Raw genomic sequence first — 25,504 nt, forward strand, 5'->3', positions numbered from 1 at the left:
TACCATACTGTGACCTCCCTTTGCCTTGTTAGTCAAGGACCTGGCTCCATTTGGCTCTAATACAAATTCTAAATAACACAGGGAAATGTTTATCAAAAAGTATACAACTATAAAAATGTCCACTATACCTTCTTCTAGTTAACATAATATAGAAATTGCATTTTTATACAATTAAAGCCTTTTGCTATTGACAAGCAATATGGAAATTTATCAAGTTATTATTAAATTGCAACAAGGGAGGGATTCAACAAAGATCACAATAAATGAGTATAAATGATTTTACCTAATGACTGCAAATAGGTTCAATCATGTTATTCCACCATATCATATCCATCCACAGGTGAGACAGTAACAAATATTAGATGTATTATATGTATAAACACATGATAGATAAAATAATTATTAAAGACATTATATATAATATGTATATATTTCAATATGTATATTAATGCACACAAACTGAGATTTTAAGATTACATCTCTATAGGAATTTTAAAACTACAAAAGGTTTCAAAGTAAATTTAATTTTAGAATATTAAAAGTAAAATGTATTAATGGTTTCAGTAATTTATGTGTTCTACTACTCAAAATATACATGAACAATTTAGATGCAATGTTATACTACAGATAATTCTCTTGTTTCAGCTTCATTAAATCACTTAGGCCAAAAGATAGATGCATGCCATCTTACCTGTAGCTGTTTTTCTGGATGATACCATCTGATGTGTCCTGTGCCTCTTTAGCAGAAAATCCTAGAAGGTGCCTCCTTTGATTTGCAGGGCTCACACTAGGGTTCATTCTCCTGGAATCCTGTTCCAACATGCTGAAAATAAAAAACAGGAAATAATAGCTGAAATAAAAATATGTCACACATATGCCTGCTACATGCAGCTGTGAAACAAACCACAATTCCTTTGTAGATCCATGCATGTAACAAAAATGCTAGGCATAGAAGCAAGTACAAATAGGGTACTGAAGGTGTTCAAATCCTTAGCATGGTAACCTGCACATATCAAAAACAATTTTTCTAAGTATAAAAGTACCTTATTTATAAACTGTTTAAACAATAGTAGTGTTCTATATGCTTTAAAAACTTGATAATTACATGTATATATGAAGTAGAAATAAATACGACACACCTAAAAACAAATTTTAAACTCCAATAATAACTGAAATAAGAAGGCCTCCTGGATGGTGCAAACTGGTGTTTTCAATGAGAGAATACTTCAAATGAAGTAGGAATAAAAGTCAAATTCATTGTTAGCCTTTCACAATTCCAGAAGGCAGGCTATCAGATAAAGCTAAGAAAAAAAATTTTTTTAAATACTTCTATTTGTATTTATATGTAAAAACTTCTATTCTTTCTCCCTACCCTCCCTAATATCTTCACTCATCAATGTATATCCTCTTCAGAGGCATAAGCATTTGGAGAAAACAAAAAAATATATACATATAAGCAAATACTGCCTACTTAACATTTTTTTTTTTTTTTTTTTTTGAGACAGGGTCTCACTCTGTCACCCAGGCTGGAGTGCAGTGGCGCAATCACAGCTCACTGAAGCCTTGACCTCCTGGACTCAAGCAATCCTCCCACCTCAGCCCCTCTGAGTAGCTGAGACTATAGGCATGTGCCACCACATCTGGCTAATTTTTATTTTTTTTAATTTTAGTAGAAATGAGGTCTCACTATGTTGCCCAGGCTAGTCTCAAACTCCTGAGCTAAAGCTATCCTCCCGCCTTGGCCTCCCAAAGTGCTGGGATTACAGATGTAAGCCACTGCGCCCAGCCTTAACTAACACTTTTAACTCATTAATAGTGCTTAGGAACTTGGCTCATCAATAAGACTTTGTGTGTGTGTTCGCATTTTGTTTTATGACGCAACCCACACAATTTACACTACTCATAAAATTCAACACAAAGGGAATCTCCCTCTCGAGAAGCACAAAAGATTCTATTTGGAGGGATAAAATGCAAGAGGAAAGTAAGGCTAATGAAAAAGGATAGTTAAGGAGCCTGTGGTTCTAAAGGAAAAGCGGTTCTTTGAGATAATAGTAGTTTGTCTCCAAATTTGGGGAAATCAGTGTTGGGGGAAAACGGGGAGCAGACACACCTCTCTAGAATATTTTTCTGATCCCTTAATATATTTTCCATTCTCCTCAATTCTTCACTCCCAGAAATCATTGCTACCCAGTGATTCTCACATGGTATGCTTTAGCACTTGGGCATACTGCAAACTCTTCAAAGGTGTACCACCAATTAAAGCCATTGTGTAACATTTAATTTTGCTACAACTGAGGCTATATTTTGTCACAGCTGTATCTTTCAGACTAAAGGTTTACCTGAGCAGTCACACATCAATATAAACCTTGCCACAAATGAGGTAAGAGACCTAGTGGAATGTCTGTCTAAACTTAAGAAAAGTCACCCTGATGAGTATTTAAGAAAACATGAGAGAAGCAGAAAACAATAGCAATTTGGGAGGGAAGTCAAATGAAGAGTGTGATGATAACTAAGAAATTTTATTTCTTCTTTAGGAAACTAACTTTAAAAAAAAAGTGTTTACTTTTTCTTTCAAGCATGGTGCCAAAAATTGTAATTATGAAAGTAAGCTATGAATAAAATCAAAGTTAAGAACTTTCCCCTAAGTTTAGAGAATCTCAATTAATTCAACCCCTACTGACCCCGCTATTGTTATTAGTGAAATATCCATATACTAATGTTCCTGTTTGGTGGAAGTACTCACTCCCTGATACCTCCAGTATCTCTACCACCCTAATTATTAAGAGTTTCCCCTTGTTTTAACTAGAAAGGTGCTTCCTTTTTAAAAAACAAAAAACAAAAAAACTTCCACCTTTTGATACTAGTTCTGGATTCTGTGGCTATCCAGAACAAGTCTAAGTAAGCCTTCTTCTAATGTCCAAAGACATCTAACATCCCCCTTACCCCAGGCTTTCTTTTTCAAGATTATAGTTTCTTGATTCTTTCACATGCTCCTCTTTACAGCATAGTCTGAAGTTCCTTTAGCATATGTGGTCACTGTCCTATCAACATGCTTCTCAGAGGTAATGTCCAGAATTGGCCACAGTACTTCTTAGGTAGTATGACCACTACAGAATGGAAAAGGATAATTCCTCCATTTGTTCTAGACACTGTTGTTCTACTGATGCAGTCTAATATCGCATAGGCTTTCCTGGCAGTTATATTACACTCTATTTATATTGAGCCCAGTGTAATTAAAACCCTAAGTCCTTTCACACAAATTGATTTTGAACTATTACTTTTGCTTCTCTTCCTATCCCACCTCAACTCTGAATTTGTGTAACTGAGTTTTAGGATCCAGCTGAATAATTTATATCAATTCCTTTAAAAACACTTACCTACTAATCAATCAAGAACTTTTAGGCTCCTCATTAGCAAAAGAAATTCTTCCAAGAAAGTATCAGCATGCCATCAATATCCTGTACTGAGTTGTTATTAAAATAAAAAGCTCCTTCTAAATCTGTAAAAACGTAGGTTTATCTACTTATGAATTAACTGAAATACCACCTAGATCAAAATTTCCCATCTTGACCATAAAGATATCACAAGAATGTTAAATGCTCTTCTAAGATGCAAATACAGTATATTTTAACAGTAGCTACCACTTTTGAGTACCTACTATGTACTAAGGAAATGAAGGCTCAAAGGAGGTTGAAGCTCAAAGAGTTTAAACAGTTTGCCCAAGTTTATGCTCTAAATAACTAAGAAAGTCAGGATTTGGATTCAGGATTGGAATTCCATCACTGCACTATGTTGACCACATTTCCCAGAATGAATGATTCATCCATTAATTTATTCATGTAGTAAATACCTATTATGTTCCAAGAACTATATTTGGTGCTAATGACTCAAAGATGAAAGATAAAAAAAATCAGAATACAGCAAGTCTTCAAACAATGCTGGTTCATGCAATGTCATTTTGTGATAACACTGATGACAAAAAAAAGTCAATTCCCAGCCAAGGTCACTGTCTGTGTGGAGTTTGCATACTCTCCCCAAGTCTGCATGAGTTTCCTGTGGGTACTCCAGTTTCCTCCCACATCTCAAAGATGTGCATGTTAAGTTAACTGGCACGTCTAAATGGCTCCAGTCTGAATGAGTGTGCGGAACATGCGTGAGTGCACCCTTCAAAGGGATGGCACCCTGTCCAGGGTTAATTCTTGACTTGTGCACCGAGCTACCAGGATAGGCTCCAGCCATCTACCACACTGAACTGCAATAAACGCATTGGAAAATACAAATCATTGTAAAATAAAAATGTGTACAGTATACAATAATCATACAAGTGCATGACAATAAATGATGTATGAAAGCTCTCAGCAAGCCTGCCATATTTGTGATTGTTTTTTAACTGTGTGGTAGGATGTGCTCCTTTCACTTTGAAAACATTTATTCCTTGATTTAAACCACCACTACTATAACCACTGTCACTCACTGATTCACCAAAAACTGGATTAATAATTATCTTTTTTTAAAATTTTTTATTTCCCATAGGTTTTTGGGGAACAGGTGGCATTTGGTGAGATGAGTAAGTTGTTTAGTGGTGATCTGTGATATTTTGGTGCACCTATATCCCAAGCTTAGCTCCCACTTATGAGTGAGAATATAACGCTGTTTGGTTTTCCATTCCTGAGTTACTTCACTTAGAATAGTCTCCAATCCCATCCAGGTTGCTGCGAATGCTATTAATTCATTCCTTTTTATGACTGAGTAGTATTCCATCATATATATATACCACAGTTTCTTTATCCACTTGTTGATTGATGGGCATTTGGGTTGGTTCCACATTTTTGCAATTGCAAATTTTGCTGCTATAAATATGCATGAGCAAATATCTTTTTTGTTTAATGACCTCTTTTCCTCTGGGTAGAAACCCAGTAGTGGAATTGCTGGATCAAATGGTAGTTCTACTTTTAGTTCTTTAAGGAATCTCCACACTGTTTTCCACAGTGGTTGTACTAGTCTAGGTGACTTTACCAATGTTTGAGAACCATTATTCTAAACTAATCCTGTTTTTCACATCTTTCCTATCTCAGTTCCCTAAAAGGTACACATTTTTACAATAGATTCAACAGAAGTGGACAGTTTGGAAATAGGGACTGGGGGAGTTTGGAGGGACATGAAAAAGTACAAAGTGGCTATTTGTATGACTTATGGATAATTTATAAATTGAATTAATTCAGAACTATTGATACTTTAAAGTTTGTAAAGAATTCTTCTACTAATCATTGTTCTTTTAATGATTTTACTAACACTATGTAAACTGGCATTTCACCTCACAATTCATGGCTGTTAACAGGCAAATGCTTTGAGCTTAACTATCCTTGTAGTCTATCCCATCTGTATCCAGGCTGCTCTAATAATCACTTGGCAGCTGTACTTACTGGAAATCAGTTTTAAGGTTGATAGGTTTGGCTCATAAGTGGTCACTATTTTTCCCAGTGCCCACTTTGGTAATGATTATCACATTGTAATGACAATATACCCTTAACCATAGCTATTTCAGTAACTTTTAGCCTTTTTTGAGTTAAGGAGCTCAGACGCATTCAATGAGCTTCACAAAAATTACCTTATTTACATTACACAGAGTCAATAAAGTATTTTCAACAAGGGAGTCATGATGAAGCAAAATTTAGGATCCAAATAGTCTGTGGGTCTCAATTTTATTATCTATCCATTGGCTAGAATATATTTTGAAGAGGTAATATATTAATGAATTCTGCTAAGAATCTTTTAACGTTTTTCACTTGTTTGTTTTTGGTTGTTATTATTTTTTGGCCTCCATTCCCTGTAGTTTTTTGGTCTTAAAATGGAATTTCTCTTAAGCTAAATTACAGACAAGTTGATTGTCCAATTCAGCTAAAAAAACATTTAAATACTTGAACTCTGAAATGACCCACAGAAACTAATTTTAACCATCTGAATAACTACAGGTTTGTATTTCCCTTATTTTTATTAACATCTGAAAGGTAAGAACTTCATTTCGCTGCCAGAATTCAAGATTCTTTTAGTACGACTGTGACATCACAAATATTGAAAGGAATTTGACAGATCTTGTAATGGTCAAATGTATAAAAGAGTATGAGAAAATTATTATTTATATGAACTTTTAGATTCTTGCCATGAGTGCTTTTGCATCATTCAAATGTCCCCTTTTGTTAATTTTAGAAAAATTAAATTTCCAAGAACTCAAAGAAATGACTCAATCATAGTAAGGATTAGTATAATGAATGCGCATTTGGTGACTGTTTCTAGTTCATAATATTAATAAAGCAATCTAACCAAACTTTGTATAATTGCTTAAATCAGGTTCTACTCAGTACGTTTAAAACAAGCTACAAATATTAAGAAAAAAGAAGAAGTCTCTATGTCTCTATGATCAGAAACATGCTAGTCCAAAGAGTCACAGTAGTTTTAGGCCACAAAATAATCATTACACCAATAAACCTTGCTCATATTATGGGCCATTGGTCCTGAAAAGCATGGATTAATAAAACACAAATGATTTCAATTTCCCCGAAAGTCTGGAAAAAGTATTATAAGAATTGTTACCTTACTTTTTCATTTATTAAATTCTAAAAGCCAACAACTGTTTTAGATTATTTATGAAGCCACTTAATCCTTACAGTGTGGTTTCAGATACTCAGTCTTCATACCAAGTAGCTGAACAAAAAATGGCATATCTCCAAGTCTATTCTACTCCTTGCAAACCTGCTTTCTTATGGTACAAGTAGGTCAATTTTGAATTCAAGCCATCTTACCAGGTAAGAACCATACTGCTTCTTATCCTTAAAAGAAACTGCTTCTTATCCTCAAAAGCTGCTGCTGCTCTGTGGCTTGGAGAGCCACACACAAAAAGCTGAAATTACGTTAAGATGAAAAGAGCAGGGAGATCTTCAGGTTTTAATGTGAAATAGTGGAATGAGCACAAAATTTGGAGACAGGAGATCTGGGTTCAAGATGTTACTCTGAGACTGCTCACTTGAGTATGTCTGGGATACTTGGTCAACTTCTCTAAGCCTCCAATTCCTCACATGTAAAACACGAAAAATAACAAATATTTCACAAGGTTTTCCTGAGATTCAAATGAGACAACAGATGGAACATGGTTTATAAAGCCCAAAGATGACACAGAGCAGGACACTTGTCTTCCTGCCTACCAGGTTCAGGCTAGTGGCAACATAGTAACTAAAGTGATCCTTTTAAAATCTAGGTCAGATTATTATGTCACCTCTGCTCAAAACCTTCTGATGGCTTCCCATTTCTATCATGGTAAAAGCTCAAATCTTTAAAATGACAGAAGTCTTACCTCAATTGACCTCTCCCTGTATCTCACCTCTCTGACATCATCTCCTACTACTCTCTCTTTAGCAAAGCCACGCTGACCACCTTGCTTTTCCTTGAACATGCAAGACACATTTCCACCCCAGGATCCCTGCAATGGCTGTTTCCTCTGCCAAGAATGCTGTTCTTCCTCAGATATCCATATGGCTAACCCTCTCCTCTCCTTTAAGCCTTGGCTCAAACACCTGCCTTACAGTGATCACCATTTCAAACTACAGTCCTGGCAGGGAACAGTGGCTCACACCTGTAATCCCAGAATTTTGTGAAGCCAAGGTGGGCAGACTGCTTCAGCCCAGCAGTTTGAGACCAGCCTGGGCAACACAGTGAAACCTCATCTCTACGATAATAATAATCATAATACAATAATTAGCTGGGTGTGGTGGAGTGTGCCTGTGGTCCCAGCTCCTCAGGAGGCTGAGGTGGAACAATCGCTTGAGCTCAGGAGGTCAGGGCTGAGTGAGCCGTGATTGCATTGCTGTACTTCAGCCTGGGGAACAGGGCAAGACCTTGCCTCAAAAAAATTAAAAATAAGTAAATAAAACTACAGTCCCAACAACTACCCTTCAACATGTAAAACCATTTACCCTACTATACTTTATCCCTTTGTCCAAAGAATTTATAATTTTCTCATTTTACTTATGTTTATTGTCTCTCTTCTTGCTAGAATGTAAGCTAAGGGGTGTTCTAGTTCCTGGTTCATAAGAGGTATTCCTTTTTCAAAAAATAAACAAATAAATAAACTTCATGCACCATCTGCCTCTTGTCAAGATCTACATTTTAGGGAAACTAACCCACAACTCAAGAATGGCAGGTGGTGAAGTCACTATTACACCATTTCCAGATCCAGGAACAGAACATTATGTTAACTTTCAATGCAACTGAGACTAAAAGGAGGAAAAAATGGGGAGTTTTCAAGGTAGTTTCCAAATTTTAAAAAGGTTTTCTTTTCTCTGTTTATTGAATGGTTCAGAGATGATTTTTGCAGCCTAGTAGTAACTGGGGGTAATTTATTAGAAACATAAATGTGGTTAAATGAAGAAATAGACCTTCAAGTCAAGACAAAAGAACCCTCTAAATAGGAGTTCTCAGAGCCAGGGATTACCGTGCTCTGGGAAGAAACCTGCACTTTACAGTGGCTATTTGCCAAATGGGCCAACATGAGCAAGAAAACAACCTGAGATTCTTTCATTCATTCAATAAGCAATTATAAAGCAAGCACTATTCTAATAGATGACGCTTATTCTTGGAACCCAGCCACTGAACTGTGAGGAAACCCATGCAGCTGTGGAGAGGTCCAAATGAAGAAAAACCAAGAACCCTGGCCCACATCCCAGGCTCAGGTCCCAGCTGAAAGCCGTCACCAACTTACTGGCCACGTGAATGAGCCAATCTGAAAGTGGGTCCTCCAACCTAAGCCACCCCAGCTAACACTCCACGGAGGCAAAGAAGAACTGTCTGTCCTGAACCCTGCCCAATTTGCAGATTTCTTTACCAAAATAATAACTGCTGTTGTCTTAAGCGTTTAGGTTTTGGGGTGGTTTGTTCCACAGTATTAGATAACTGATACTCTATAGTAATTAGATTGCTGACATCACTGAGTCAGTGTTTAATATAAAAGGTGTGTGTGTGAACAACTCTTTGTATATTTCTCACTACAGAAAAGTATCCTCTGATTATTCTAAATGTCAAAAATCATGGCTGTAAATTTGAGTACAATCTCTCTTTTCTGTTATACTTACATCAATCCAGTCAATTCATAAGCTACTTTCCCCTATCACAGCCAATCCTAAGCTTTAGGGAAATGGGCAGAGTTACTAGAGTCCTAACTCCTCTAACTGTAAATGCCAACTCCTTTTTCTCTGCCTGAGTGGCTGTTGCTCTGTCAGTGATTAAGCCAAGGCTCCAGAGGCAGATTGTGATTCTGATCTCTGCCACATATTAGCTGTGTCTTCGGTTTCTTTCCTCATCTGTAAATCAGGAATAATAATACCTGCCTCATGGCACTAGGAGGAACAAATGAATTAATCCATATATCAAATAGAATACTTGGACTAGTATTTAGTGCATAAAACGTAATTAGTATTTGATAAATAATGGCTTAATACAACATGCAGAAAAAACTAGCTACCTTTACTACCCAAGCACACATGGTATCAACCCATAGCCAACCTAGCTTATTCCACAACTAAGAATCTTCACCTGTTTTCATCCTCTTTTCTTCCAACTGCCTTATTTCCATTTATCTCTCATTGTTAATTTACAAAAAAAAAAAAAAAAAAAAATGGGAGAAAGGAAAAATAAAAGCAAGTAATTGAGAAATCTGCTTTATTGGGAATTCTGGGAAAGGGCTGAAATAGAAAATAATATAAGGTACATAGATCATCTGTACATTCCGTACTTCTGGCTCCTCAGAGGCCATGGATTGTGATAAACTGACAGTGTGCATAACATACTAAGGCCAATTTATGTTCAGAACACACAGACACCAAAAAGTCCAAAGGCACGGCACCCGCCTGCAGTTCATACTGACATTAGTCATAAATCAATTAAGAACCATTTGTAGAATGACCCTTAAAATTATGTTTCAAATGCTTACTAATGTGACAAAACAGCTCAATCTGGAGACAAAAAAGACATGAATGGCAAACTGCCTAGAAGTCTAAGCAATATATAATAATTACATATGTACTTCTGTACATTCAAAAGCTTCAAAAGTATCCTATACTACCCTTAATATTAGCCTAGACCTTCACTTGTTACAAAATTAAGATGTTTATTTCCTTTATTATTTATGTTCTGCAGCACTTAACACAGCATGATTCCACCCAGCTATACTAAGTACTGAAAATGGTGGTTGAAAATGCTATTTCACACAAACTATCCACTAGTCCTTGTTTTATGTTAACTAAGATGTATGGTCTGAAGAACATATCGAAGTACTCAACTTAAACTCTGATAGTAGTTTTCTCACCTGGCCTAGTTTCTCACCGACCCCTTCTCACTAGGTAGAAAGCAGAAGAGATAAATTTCCTTTTATCTCTTAAGTTGGCAAGGGATGTAGGTTTCTGGTTTCAGCTGCCTTTCCCTTCATTATAACAATGAAGTGTGGGGAAAAAGTAGCCAAGTGATACAAGGTAAAGCCACTAGGATGCTCCTTATAAGCCTCCCTATGTACAACTCACATGAAAGCCAAAACTAGAGAAAAGCATCAACAGAATTTTCCATGCCCTCAAAACCCAGCTCTGCGCTTGATAGGTTCTAAGACATCTTTTTCAACAGAGGATGAAGTCTACAGAGAAAAGAGAACCAATTACTTTGTGTAGACACATTTTTGACAAACATGAATACGTTAAGACTATTTGAGGAAAGGACTGCCTTTGGCTCTGTTACCCTCCTTCAATTCCAGATTCAATAACACCTGGTACTCAGATACATTGTATTTCTTCAGTTCATATGTCACTTTGATAAATGTGGAAAGTACTTTTAGCCAAAAACTCAAATTAGATTTCATTTAAAAATCTGGCTGAACAAAACCGTGTATACTTGGTGGTTTGAATTCTGTAGGTTTAAGTTACACAGTAACTTTTAACCTACAGCCAATAGTGATATCATATGGCGAAATGTGCTCAACAACAACAAAAAAATTGGAACCAGATTTGGAGACAAGCCCATCTCAGGATAAGAAGCTAGAATTCTTCCTATAAAATAATGAAAAGCTGACAAACTCAGAGAATGCTGGAATAGAAACATTTCACTTCTAACCAGTTCCACATGACTCAAACTCAATGCCATATGCTCCGTGGTTACCTTTTCCTTAAAGCACAGTCTCATAAGAAAACCACAGAGTAACTGGCCCACTAGTAGCATGATTTACCCTTCCTCATCCAAGTCTGATGTCTCAAACTATAAAGATTCCAGACCTAGTGAGGGCGCAGCATTAACCAAGAACAAAACCAGGGTAAAAGCACTGTCAATTCCAAACACTTGTTAATTTTTTTAAGACCTAACTAAAACATATTTAAAACCTCCTTAGTATGTTCATTTATGATTTGCAGCAAAGGAAGATGACTATAGCGACCTTTAAAATAGAAAGGGGAAAACATAACAAAGGAATCTATAATCTGCAATCCTATGTGCCAGGAAGAAGTTCCCCTCACAGATTATGCTGTGGCCCCTACTCTGTCCAAAACAGAGGTCCATAAATGTCCTCAAGTATATGAGACAAACCTATCTATACAGAGGTGTCTGTCTAGAGACATTTTAATAAAAACTTCCCTTACGTACATTATCTTATAATCTAATGAATAAGTGCTTTTACAATTTCCATAGCGGCTAATGTATAGGAAGAAAGAAATACAAAACTATACACAACAATGTATAGGAAGAAAGAAATACAAAACTACACACAACAGTTTTCAACCCTAGACATACTTCAGAATCTCCTGGGAAAAATGTTTGGTTTACAAACAAATGCCTTCGACCTACCCTATCAGACTTCATAGGTCTTGGGTAGGGCTCAGTTAGCAATATTTTTAAGATTCCAGAGTAAGGCTGGGCATGCTGGCTGACATCTGCAATCCCAACACTTAAGGAGGCTGAGGCAGGAGCATCACTTGAGCCCAGAAATTCGAGACCAGCCTAAGCAACATAATAAGATGTCATCACTTCAAAAAATACTTTTTAAAATGAGCCAGGTACGGTGGCGTGTATCTAGAGTACTAACTACTCAGGAGGCTTGAGCCTAGGAGTTCAAGACTGCAGTGAGTCATGATCATGCTGCTGCACTCCAGCCTCGAAAACAAAGCAAGATCCTGTCTCTAAAAATAAAAATAAAAAATGAAAAATAAAATTAAAGACAATTCACGTTATACATTTTTTGGGACAAGAACATCATAGAAGTGATACTGTGCCCTTCTCAGTGCATCCCATCAGGAGCTGCAGATGTCAATATGTCTCATGACTGGGAATGTTACTTTATTACTTAGTTATGGTGGCATAACCTCTTGTCCAATATCTCTCACATTTTCTACCTCTCTGTCTCCCTGTGTTACATTCTATATAATTTCTTCAGATCCATCATCCCATTCACTATTTCTTTCTTCAAGTATATCTATTTTTTTGTTTTGTTTTTATTATTATTATACTTTTAAGTTTTAGGGTACATGTGCACAACGTGCAGGTTTGTTACATATGTATACATGTGCCATGTTGGTGTGCTGCACCCATTAACTCGTCATTTAGCATTAGGTCTATCTCCTAATGCTATCCCTCCCCCCTCCCCCCACCCCACAACAGTCTCTGGTGTGTGATGTTCCCCTTCCTGTGTCCATGTGTTCTCATTGTTCAATTCCCACCTATGAGTGAGAACATGCAGTGTTTGGTTTTTTATCCTTGCAATAGTTTGCTGAGAATGATAGTTTCCAGTTTCATCCATGTCCCTACAAAGGACATGAATTCATCCTTTTTTATGGCTGCATAGTATTCCGTGGTGTATATGTGTCACATTTTCTTAATCCAGTCTATCATTGTTGGACATTTGGGTTGGTTCCAAATCTTTGCTATTGTGAATAGTGCCGCAATAAACATACGTGTGCATGTGTCTTTATAGCAGCATGATTTATAATCCTTTGGGATTATAAATCCTTTCCAGGTTTAGTGCTTCCTTCAGGAGCTCTTGTAGGGCAGGCCTGGTGGTGACAAAATCTCTCAGCATTTGCTTGTCTGTGAAGTATTTTATTTCTCCTTCACTTATGAAGCTTAGTTTGGCTGGATATGAAATTCTGGGTTGAAAATTCTTTTCTTTAGGAATGTTGAATATTGGCCCCCACTCTCTTCTGGCTTGCAGAGCTTCTGCCTAGAGATCAGCTGTTAGTCTGATGGACTTCCCTTTGTGGGTAACCTGACCTTTCTCTCTGGCTGCCCTTAACACTTTTTCCTTCATTTCAACTTTGGTGAATCTGACAATTATGTGGCTTGGAGTTGCTCTTCTCGAGGAGTATCTTTGTGGCGTTCTCTGTATTTCCTGAATTTGAATGTTGGCCTGCCTTGCTAGATTGGGGAAGTTCTCCTGGATAATATCCTGCAGAGTGTTTTCCAACTTGGTTCCATTCTCCCCGTCACTTTCAGGCGCACCAATTAGACGTAGATTTGGTCTTTTCACATAGTCCCATATTTCTTGGAGGCTTTGTTCGTTTCTTTTTATTCTTTTTTCTCTAAACTTCTCTTCACGCTTCATTTCATTCACTTCGTCTTCCATCACTGATACCCTTTCTTCCAGTTGATCGCATCGGTTACTGAGGCTTGTGCGTTCGTCACATAGTTCTCGTGCCATGGTTTTCAGCTACATCAGGTCCTTTAAGGACTTCTCTGCATTGGTTATTCTAGTTATCCATTCATCTAATTTTTTTTTTCAAAGTTTTCAACTTCTTTGCCATTGGTTCGAACTTCCTCCTTTAGCTCGGAGTAGTTTGATCTTCTGAAGCCTTCTTCTCTCAACTCGTCAAAGTCATTCTCCGTCCAGCTTTGTTCTGTTGCGGGTGAGGACCTGCATTCCTTTGGAGGAGGAGAGGTGCTCTGATTTTTAGAGTTTCTGGTTTTTCTGCTATGTTTTTTCCCCATCTTTGTGGTTTTTATCTACCTTTGGTCTTTGATGATGGTGACGTACAGATGGGTTTTTGGTGTGGATGTCCTTTCTGTTTGTTAGTTTTCCTTCTAACAGTCAGGACCCTCAGCTGCAGGTCTGTTGGAGTTTACTGGAGGTCCACTCCAGACGCTGTGTGCCTGGGTATCAGCAGCAGTGGCTGCAGAACAGCGGATATTGGTGAACCGCAAATGCTGCTGCCTGATCGTTCCTCTGGAGGTTTTGTCTCAGAGGAGTACCCAGCTGTGTGAGGTGTCAGTCCGCCCCTACTTGGGGGTGCCTCCCAGTTAGGCTACTCGGGGGTTAGGGACCCACTTGAGGAGGCAGCCTGCCCGTTCTCAGATCTCAAGCTGCGTGCTGGGAGAACCACTACTCTCTTCAAAGCTGTCAGACAGGGACATTTAAGTCTGCAGAGGTTATTGCTGTCTTTTGTTTGTCTGTGCCCTGCCCCTAGAGGTGGAGCCTAAAGAGGCAGGAAGGCCTCCTTGAGCTGTGGTGGGCTCCACCCAGTTCAAGCTTCCCAGCTGCTTTGTTTACCTGCTCAAGCCTGGGCAATGGCAGGTGCCCCTCCCCCAGCCTCGCTGCCACCTTGCAGTTTGATCTCAGACTGCTGTGCTAGCAATGAGCGAGGCTCTGTGGGTGTAGGACCCTCCAAGTCAGGTGCTGGATATAATCTCCTCGTGTGCTGTTTGTTAAGCCCATTAGAAGAGCACAGTATTAGGGTGGGAGTGACCTGATTTTCCAGGTGCCGTCTGTCACCCCTTTCTTTGACTAGGAAAGGGAACTCCCTGACCCCTTGCACTTCCTGGGTGAGGCAATGCCTCACCCTGCTTCGGCTCATGCACGGTGCGCTGCACCCACTGTCCTGCACCCACTGTCTGGCACTCCCCAGTGAGATGAACCCTGTACCTCAGTTGGAAATGCAGAAATCACCCATCTTCTGCGTTGCTCACGCTGGGAGCTGTAGACTGGAGCTGTTCCTATTCCAAGTATACCTATTTTGCTGTCTTAACCTGGTCATTGTTTTTATAATTTTAACTTAAATTATTTCCAGATTTTTTTTCAAAATGTTCTGGCCAATTCTGGTAGTCTTTTGTTCCTTTACCAGACTTTAATTCTGTCTTTTAATATATTTTATATTCCCTATCTGATAATTCAAATATCTATAGTCTTTCAGAGTGTGATTCTGTAGTTTATTTTTTCTAACTCTTATTCATGGTGGTATGGTTTCCTGGTGTGTTTAATGACTTTTGAGGGAAAGAAGCAGACATGTGCTCATGTTCAACTGGCTCTGTATCTCTGGCAATTTTTCTTTTTTTTTCTTTTTTTTTAATTATACTTTAAGTTCTAGGGTACATGTGCACAACGTGCAGGTTTGTTACATATATATATATGTGCCACATTGGTGTGCTGCACCCATTAACTCACCATTTACATTAGGTGTATCTCTGAATGCTATCCCTCCCCCCTCCCCCGACCCCACCACAGGCCCCAGTGTGTGATGTTCCCCCTCCTGTGTCCAACTGCTCTCACTGTTCAGTTCCCACCTATGAGTGAGAACATGCGGTGTTTGGTTTTTTGTCCTTGCGATAGTTTGCTGAGAATGATGGTTTCCAGATTCATCCATGTCCCTACAAAGGACATGAACTCATCATTTTTTATGGCTGCATAGTATTCCATGGTGTATATGTGACACATTTTTTTAATCTAGTCTATCATTGTTGGACATTTGGGTTGGTTCCAAGTCTTTGCTATTGTGAATAGTGCCACAATAAACATATATGTGCATGTGTCTTTATAGCAGCATGATTTATAATCCTTTGGGTATATACCCAGTAATGGGATGGCTGGGTCAAATGGCATTTCTAGTTCTAGATCCTTGAGGAATTGCCACACTGTCTTCCACAATGGTTGAACTAGTTTACAGTCCTACTAACAGTGTAAAAGTGTTCCTGTTTCTCTACTTTGTAATGATTGCCTGTTTCCTGACTTTGTAATGATTGCCATTCTAACTGGTTTGAGATGGCATCTCATTGTGGTTTTGATTTGCATTTCTCTGATGGCCAGTGATGATGAGCATTTTTTCATGTGTCTGTTGGCTGCATAAATGTCTCTTTTGAGAAGTGTCTGTTCATATCCTTCGCCCACTTTTTGATGGGGTTGTTTTTTTCTTGTAAATTTGTTTGAGTTCTTTGTAGATTCTGGATATCAGCCCTTTGTCAGATGAGTAGATTGCAAAAATTTTCTCCCATTCTGTAGGTTGCCTGTTCACTCTGATGGTAGTTTCTTTTGCTGTGCAGAAGCTCTTTAGTTTAATTAGATTCTATTTGTCAATTTTGGCTTCTGTTGCCATTGCTTTTAGTGTTTTAGACATGAAGTCCTTGCCCATGCCTATGTCCTGAATGGTATTGCCTAGGTTTTCTTCTAGGGTTTTTATGGTTTTAGGTCTAACATTTAAGTCTTTGATCCATCTTGAATTAATTTTTGTATAAGGTGTAAGGAACAGATCCAGTTTCAGCTTTCTACATATGGCTAGCCAGTTTTCCCAGCACCATTTATTACTTAGGGAATCCTTTCCCCATTGCTTGCTTTTGTCAGGTTTGTCAAAGATCAGATGGTTGTAGATGTGTGGTATTATTTCTGAGGGCTCTGTTCTGTTCCATTGGTCTATATCTCTGTTTTGGTACCAGTACCATGCTGTTTTGGTTACTGTAGCCTTGTAGTATAGTTTGAAGTCAGGTAGCATGATGCCTCCTTTGAAGTCAGGTAGCATGATGCCTCCAGCTTTGTTCTTTTGGCTTAGGATTGACTTGGCAATGCAGGCTCTTTTTTGGTTCCATATGAACTTCAAAGTAGTTTTTTCCAATTCTGTGAAGAAAGTCATTGGTAGCTTGATGGGGATGGCATTGAATCTATAAATTACCTTGGGCAGTATGGCCATTTTCAAGATATTGATTCTTCCTATCCATGAGCATGGAATGTTCTTCCATTTGTTTGTGTCCTCTTTTATTTCACTGAGCAGTGGTTTGTAGTTCTCCTTGAAGAGGTCCTTCACATCCCTTTAAGTTGGATTCCTAAGTATTTTATTCTCTTTGAAGTAATTGTGAATGGGAGTTCACTCATGATTTGGCTCTCTGTTTGTCTGCTATTGGTGTATAAGAATGCTTGTGATTTTTGCACATTGATTTTGTATCCTGAGACTTTGCTGAAGTTGCTTATCAGCTCAAGGAGATTTTGGGCTAAGATAATGGGGTTTTCTAAATATACAATCATGTCATCTGCAAACAGAGAATTTGACTTCCTCTTTTCCTAATTGAATACCCTTTATTTCTTTCTCCTGCCTGATTGCCCTGGCCAGAACTTCCAACACTATGTTGAATAGGAGTGGTGAGAGAGGGCATCCCTGTCTTGTGCCAGTTTTCAAAGGGAATGCTTCCAGTTTTTGCCCATTCAGTATGATATTGGCTGTGGGTTTGTCATAAACAGCTCTTATTATTTTGAGATATGTTCCATCAATACCTAGTTTATTGAGAGTTTTTAGCGTGAAGGGCTGTTGAATTTTGTCACAGGCCTTTTCTGCATCTATTGAGATAACCATGTGGTTTTTGTCTTTGGTTCTGTTTATATGCTGGATTACATTTATTGATTTGTGTATGTTGAACCAGCCTTGCATCCCAGGGATGAAGCCCACTTGATCATGGTGGATAAGCTTTTGATATGTTGCTGGATTCAGTTTGCCAGTATTTTATTGAGGATTTTTTCATCAACGTTCATCAGGGATATTGGTCTACTTTACTTCCAACTATGTGGTCAATTTTGGAATAAGTGCGATGTGGTGCTGAGAAGAATGTATATTCTGTTGATTTGGGGTGGAGAGTTCTGTAGATGTATATTAGGTCTGCTTGGTGCAGAGCTGAGTTCAATTCCTGGATATCCCTGTTAACTTTCTGTCTCGTTGATTTGTCTAATGTTGACGGTGGGGTGTTAAAGTCTCCCATTATGCATGAACCTGGGAGGCAGAGCTTGCAGTGAGCTGAGATCGCGCCACTGCACTCCAGCCTGAGCAACAAAGCGAGACTCTGTCTCACCAAAGAAAAAAAAAAAAAGTCTTCCATTATGATTGTGTGGGAGTCTAAGTCTCTTTGTAGGTCTCTAAGGACTTGTTTTATGAATCTGGGTGCTCCCGCATTGGGTGCATATATATTTACGATAGTTAGCTCTTCTTGTTGAACTGATCCCCTTACCATTATGTAATGGCCTTCTTTGTCTCTTTTGATCTCTGTTGGTTTAAAGTCTGTTTTATCAGAGACTAGGATTGCAACCCTGGCCTTTTGTTTTCCATTTGCTTGGCAGATCTTCCTCCATCCCTTTATTTTGAGCCTATGTGTGTCTCTGCATATGAGATGGGTCTCCAATTTTTCTAGGATGAACACTTTCTTTTATAAAGTGTCTCTTCTGAGAAGAATTTGCATTCGATTCCTTCAGGTGCCTACAGGCACCACCAACATAAGCCCACCTAAACTGCATTTTTGTCTTGATTTTGGGGGGATCACACTAGTAGTATAAATTTAGGCTCTAACCTGATTAGGTAGGGGCTTTGAGTAAAGAATTATCAGGAAAGACTTTTCATTTGTTTCCACTCTAACTAAAGCCAAAACCAAGATAGGTACTTAATAACAGTCTCCCTGAGTGGTAGGGCAACTTTTGTTCCCCTCTTTTGGCAACCAAGAGTGTCATTCTTTGGAAGTTCTGGCTTTATTTGGGTAGAGGAAAAGGGAGGCCTCAGTTGTGACTTCCCACCTCACTTGGGTCCACAGCTTTCTTTCCCATCCCCAGACACTATGCCAAAAGGATCAGGAACTATATCCAGAACAAGCACCACTTCCAATGCTAGCTTATCATTATAGATTCATCTTATCTTTTATTATTTCTGGCCTCTGAGAAGCCCTTACTTTGTCTCCAGTGGAGCCAGGAAATAAGAGTTTTGATTTATTTTTTCAATCCATCATTTTTTAGTGTGCTAAACTGCAATGAATTTCCTGTACCTTTAGCCTACCATATTGCCAAAAACAAAAGGTTAAGGTTCCTTAACCTTAAGGTAGAAAAAATAAAATAAAGTAACACTTTACAGCATAGTAGAAAAGGCAGAGTCTGTAGTGATAATTAAAAAAAAAAAAAACTGGGTTAAATTTCAGGTTCTCAACAATAAAATATGACTAATAATCATAGAATTAACCCCAATGAGTAATAAGAAGAGGATTTTCTTTTTAACCAATTCACATTTGTCCTGTTTAGCCAGCCCCTGCTACCTAGAGTTACTATTTATAGACCACCCAGAGTGGGGCCAGCTCCTTGAATCCTATGCCGAAAATAGCCAGATGCCTTCTTTACTGTCCACAAAATATCGATAAGGTCAGAAAAATTAACCCTCACAAGTCCATTTAGTTTATTTTTTTTCCTGTGTGACGTCTGTTCAGTAACCCAAACCTCTTCAAACTAGTCAGCTTTGCTGCACATTACCTTTGACAAAACTCTCTTACTTTATATATTAGATATATTTATATTTCATCACCAAATGCCTTCAGGAAATGTTTAAGGCATACCAATATTTGGCAAACTTGTGTGTTTTATATTTTTTTTCATTTGGCCCATACCAATAAGGCACAAACATTCAGTTCTACACTGAACATCTGAAACCACATTAATCACTTTACTCGGTAATGTGATCTGTTCTAAAAGAGTTTAGGTTCCTAAATTTAAAATACTTTGGAAATCTCTGATTCAAATGTCTATTTGTCTGACAAACTTAATTTTGTGGTACTTAACAAAAGTTCAGATAGAGCTCACAATCTTTTTTTTTTAAAGCCTATGCATTTTCCAATTAAAACATAATAATGCATGCTTAAGGTTTCTAGATACACAAGACTACAGATGTGACACTTGTTCAATAAATATCTTCCAGGTGGTTACTAATAAGGTTCAACTGGGAAGTTCCTGCTTCTCTGGCAGACTCCCGGACCAGAGAAGATCATAGCCTTGCAGTAAAAAGACTGAAAACAGGCCGGGCGCAGTGGCTCACACCTGTAATCCCAGCATTTTGGGAGGCTGAGGTGGGCAGATCACAAGGTCAGGAGTTCGAGACCAGCCTGACCAACATGGTGAAACCCTGTCTCTACTAAAAATACAAAAAATTAGCTGGGCATAGTGGCAGTTGCCTGTAATCCCAGCTACTCGGGAGGCTGAGGCAGAAGAATCGCTTGAACCCGGGAGACAGAGGTTGCAGTGAGCCAAGATCACACCACTGCACTCCAGCCTGGGGAACAGACTGAGACTCCATCTCAAAAAAAAAAAAAAAAACAATGGGGCCAATCAAAAAATTCTTTTGAATAACACAAATGATGAAACATCTCAATTCCCAACATTTGATTCAGGGACAAATTTCAGTCTTTCAAATCACTGTTGTTCTCTGGGCTTTAATATTTCACTGTTCATGCGAAATTTTGTCTACAAGAAATAGTTCTTGGTTTTTATGAATTTCACAGCCAGTTTCCTCCATATTTCCTTGTTGGTGTCAAAGATATTCTGACTTGTTAAGATACTTTTCTACACTTCCTCATTCCTTCCAGCTTTTCTCCTTGATGCTTTTCTTCAAGTTAAGCCTTTTAACATGTTTTTTTAACTTGAATAGTTCCTAATATTCCCACTACTTCTTGGCTGGCTGTTCCTAAAGCATCACACAGAGAAAGATACAGATCTTAACTGATTGATCCTCAAGATTTTCAAATATTTAAGCTTTCTCCGATTTTTAATCCCCTCTTTCTACTAACTCCTTTTTGAACACAAACCACTTCTTGATAAAATAGGGACCATCATCTCTTCCTTTCATAATCAATCAATCTACCATGGAAATGAGATCCATCCCCACCTTTACTTCAGCAGCTGTGAAGATCATTAATTCATTTTTAAAAAATTTTTGTCTGGTGGGCGGGGGCACTCAAAAAATTTTTTTTGTTCCAGTCTTTTCTTTCCTAAAATTCTATTGATTCATGAGGGCTTCCACAATGAGATGTCCCCCCTAACCCCGCCGTCACTTCCTGTAGCATAATCTAATCCTCTTTATTCCTTCATCGAGTACTACTGCATAAAGCCTCCCATGATTGCCACTAGCAGCGTTACTGGTTACTTCTATGTTCCCTCAAGAATATGCCTGTGAATTTGCGATATAATAAGAAATAATATATTTGGTTTTTATTCTGGTTTCTGTCACAGAGCTCCTAAAACCCTTGGAATTTCCTGAGTGATAGGGGGTAAGAAGAGCATCTTTTGTTATCCATAATAAGCCCCTTCCAGCTGGACCTGAGTTTATGCGAATGAGGTGACTCTTGGATGATGGAGGCTGATTGCCAGAGAAACCAACCACATAATTAGTGGGTTGGGATTTTCAGTCCCATCCCTCAACCTCCAAGTAGGGGAGAGGGGGCTGGAGTTTAAGTGCAATCACCAATGGCCAATGGTTTAATCAATCACACCTACCTAATGAAGCTCCATAAAAACCCCTAACAATGGAATTTGGAGAGCTTCCAGGTTAGCAAACACAAGGAGGTACTAGGAGGGTGGTGCACCTGGAGAGGGCATGAAAGCTCTGCACTCCTCCCCTATACCTTACCCTATGCGTCTCTCCCATTTAGCTTGCCCCACATATCCTTTATAATAAAACCAGTAATAGTAAGTAGAGTGTTTTCCTGAGTTCTGTGAGCCATTCTAGAAAATTATCAAACCTCCTCCTCGTCCTGTCGCAGGGCCAGAACCCCTGACGGTATTCAGCTGCGCATAAGTCTGGCCGGTGTCATCTGTCTCCGCAATGCCCCCCAAGAAACAGGCTCAGGCCAGGGGCAGCAAAAAGGCGGAGCAAAAAAAGAAGGAGAAGATTATCGAAGACAAAACTTTCGGTTTGAAGAATAAGAAAGGAGCAAAGCAACAGAAGTTTATCAAGGCTGTCACACATCAAGTTAAGTTTGGTCAACAAAATCCACGTCAGGTAGCACAGAGTGAAGCTGAAAAGAAATTGAAGAAGGATGACAAGAAGAAAGAATTGCAGGAGCTAAATGAGCTGTTCAAACCTGTAGTTGCTGCTCAAAAAATAAGTAAAGGTGCAGATCCCAAGTCTGTAGTATGTGCATTCTTCAAGCAAGGACAGTGTACTAAAGGAGATAAGTGTAAGTTCTCCCATGACTTGACTCTGGAGAGAAAATGTGAAAAGCGAAGTGTTTACATTGATGCAAGAGATGAAGAACTTGAAAAAGATACTATGGATAATTGGGATGAGAAAAAGCTGGAAGAAGTAGTGAACAAGAAGCACGGTGAGGCGGAAAAGAAAAAACCAAAAACTCAAATAGTGTGCAAGCATTTCCTGGAAGCTATTGAAAACAACAAGTATGGCTGGTTTTGGGTATGCCCTGGAGGGGGTGATATTTGCATGTATCGTCACGCACTTCCTCCTGGATTTGTGTTGAAAAAAGATAAAAAGAAAGAAGAGAAAGAAGATGAAATTTCATTAGAAGATCTAATTGAGAGAGAGCATTCTGCCCTAGGTCCAAATGTTACCAAAATCACTCTAGAATCTTTTCTTGCCTGGAAGAAAAGGAAAAGACAAGAAAAGATTGATAAACTTGAACAAGATATGGAAAGAAGGAAAGCTGACTTCAAAGCAGGGAAAGCACTAGTGATCAGTGGTCGTGAAGTGTTTGAATTTCGTCCTGAACTGGTCAATGATGATGATGAGGAAGCAGACGATACCCGCTACACCCAGGGAACAGGTGGTGATGAGGTGGATGATTCAGTGAGTGTAAATGACATAGATTTAAGCCTGTACATCCCAAGAGATGTAGATGAAACAGGTATTACCATAGCCAGTCTTGAAAGATTCAGCACATATACTTCAGATAAAGATGAAAACAAATTAAGTGAAGCTTCTGGAGGTAGGGCTGAAAATGGTGAAAGAAGTGACTTGGAAGAGGACAACGAGAGGGAGGGACCGGAAAATGGAGCCATTGATGCTGTTCCTGTTGATGAAAATCTTTTCACTGGAGAGGATTTGGATGAACTAGAAGAGGAATTAAATACACTTGATTTAGAAGAATGACACCAAACACATCGCTAAAAAAAATTAAGTCAGCTCAGCACGAGTTGAAATTGACTACATTAATTTCTTTCCATAGAATCAACAGGATGTTTATTTCCTATGCTGATTCTGGAGGAGTTAACCTCCTGCAAAAAAGGCATCTTGTCCCTACGTCTTCTCTTCTGACTTTGACTACATCTCATAGTAAGTTCAGAGTAGTTCATGATAAATTGACAATATAATGGTCATTGCAGAAAATGATTGATGTTGTAACTGTCCACCCAAGTAAGAAGTGTATCTGCCTTTCCATCTTTTGGTTTTCATTTGGGCATGTGCTATTACCAGAAACAACAAACTTATATTTAAAATACCCTTCATTTGACACAGTTTTTAATGAGTGATTTAATTTCCTCTGTATTTGTATGTTTAGAAGACTGCCTAAAACATGAGCACTGTACTTCATAAAGGAAACTGCGTATGCAGATTCAGTATTGTGTATCTTTGGACAATTAGATGGACATTTAAAATGGAACTTCTTTTATCTGACAGGATCAGCTACAATGCCCTGTGTTAAATTGTTTAAAAGTTTTCCCTTTTCTTTTTTGCCAATAAAGTTGTAAATAAAGACCATCATACATTAAAATCCAAAAAAAAAAAAGAAAATTATCAAACCTCAAGAGGGAATTGTGGGAACCATCAACTTATAGCCACTTAGTCAGAAGTTACAGGTCACAACCTGGGACTTGCAACTGGTGACTGAAGTCAGGGGCAGTCTTTGGGTACTCAGCCCTTAACCTGTGGGAGACTGTGCTAGCTCCAGGTAGTGTCAGAAATGACTTAAATTGGCCAGATATAATGGCTCACACCTGTAATCCCAGCACTTCGGAAGGCCAACGAAGGAGAATCATTTGAACTTAGGAGTTCAAGACCAGCCTGAGCAACTTTGCCAGGTGTGGTGAGGTGCACCTGTAGTCCCAGCTACTTAGGAGACTGAGGATCGGGGGATTGCTTAAGCCTGGAAGATGGAGGCTGCAGTGAGCTATGATCACACCACTGCACTCCAGCCTGGGCAACAGAGCAAGACCCTGTCTCAATAAAAAATATTTTACAATTAAAATTTAAAAAAGAATTGAGTCAAATTGTAGGACATCCAGTTGGTGTCCAGAGAATTGGAGAATTGCTCAGTGTAGAAAATCCACATATTTGGTGTCAGAAGTGTGTAAACAAAAAGTTTTTCATTTTTTTAATGCCTATATGTTTATATGACATCCATATAATTCTTTCTCATACAACAGTTGTTTACATATCTGATTCTCTTACTAGACTGTACTTTTATTCATATTTGCATCCTTGATTCCTTGCTCAGTACCTGGCAAACATTAAGTGCTCTATAAATATTTGCTGTATGTCTGACTAAATAAATAAGTACCACGTATACCAGATAAGAAATGAGGAACTAAAAGAACACATAGTTTTTTGAGAAATAGTTTATGAACATATATAATTCCTACTAATTGGGTGAGGGAGACATTCATTCATACTACAAGTATTTATTGAGTAACTACTATGTGCCAGCCACTGTTCTAAGCACTGGAAAACAAAAGAGATAAAAATACCTGCAGGGAGAGAAAGAAAATAAAATAAATAAGTTACATAGCATACTTGAAGGGGAGAGGTGCTATGTAGAAAAATGAAGAAAGAAAGATGATAGGGAATGCAATGGCAGGAGCTGGGATAGACATTTAGAAAAGGTAGTCTAGGAAAGCCTCACAGGGGTGGCATTTGAGCTTTTTTTTTTTTTTTTTTTTTTGACCAAAAAAACTTGATGTTTTTTAATCACTTTTTAAAAACTTTTATTTGAAGCTCAGGGGTACATGGTATTTGAGCTTAACACCTGACAGAAAGAATCTCTGAGGGAAGGGCACTGCCGGCAGTGGGAATGAAAGTGAAAACCATGAAGTGCTAGCAGGCTTAGAGTGTTTGAGGAAGAGCACACAGGCCAATGTGACAGGCTAACAATAACATTTTTGATCCACAAGATAGGCAAGAATTTTAAAAATACAATATCCAGTGTTAGGAAATGCGAGAAAATGGATACTCCTCTCTCCTGCTAGTGGGAATGTAAACGGATACAGTCTTTTTGGAAGGCAATTTGGCAAACTCTATCACAATTTCAGATAATCGTAACCTCTAGCTCTAGTCTAGATTCTATCATACACATACAGACACATAAATATATGGAAATACATTTTATGTACACATATCAACAAGTAACTGGAAATACCCTAGCTGCCTATCAAAAGATGGTTAAATAAATTACGGCAGCAGTTGGGCAAGTGTGCACTGGGGTTTAAAGCAGT

At 38.4% G+C, this 25,504-nt stretch overlaps 2 protein-coding genes across 3 annotated transcripts in view; one reads left to right on the top strand and one right to left on the bottom strand.

Moving 5' to 3' along the window:
* The window catches only part of ATF6 (activating transcription factor 6), a 199,724-nt gene that overhangs the window by 115,005 nt on the left and 59,215 nt on the right, over positions 1-25,504 (bottom strand). For both annotated transcript variants that reach the window (XM_008978232.4, XM_003824557.5), the window contains exon 10: positions 692-823. In XM_008978232.4, coding sequence (XP_008976480.2) covers positions 692-823 — 132 coding nt within the window. The remainder of the gene's footprint in view (positions 1-691; positions 824-25,504) is intronic.
* Positions 13,244-23,787, top strand: LOC100982251 (zinc finger CCCH domain-containing protein 15-like). The gene has a single exon (XM_034939166.3). It carries the CDS (start codon positions 21,885-21,887, stop codon positions 23,163-23,165), a length of 1,281 nt encoding a protein of 426 aa, XP_034795057.2. The 5' UTR covers positions 13,244-21,884; the 3' UTR covers positions 23,166-23,787.

The sequence above is a fragment of the Pan paniscus genome, chromosome 1, assembly GCF_029289425.2.
Source record: "Pan paniscus chromosome 1, NHGRI_mPanPan1-v2.0_pri, whole genome shotgun sequence".
Classification (NCBI taxonomy): Eukaryota; Metazoa; Chordata; class Mammalia; order Primates; family Hominidae; genus Pan; species Pan paniscus.

What these genes read in the sequence shown, in the direction of transcription:
- LOC100982251 (XM_034939166.3), top strand. Translation starts at nt 21,885, where the DNA reads ATGCCCCCCAAGAAACAGGCTCAGGCCAGGGGCAGCAAAAAGGCGGAG.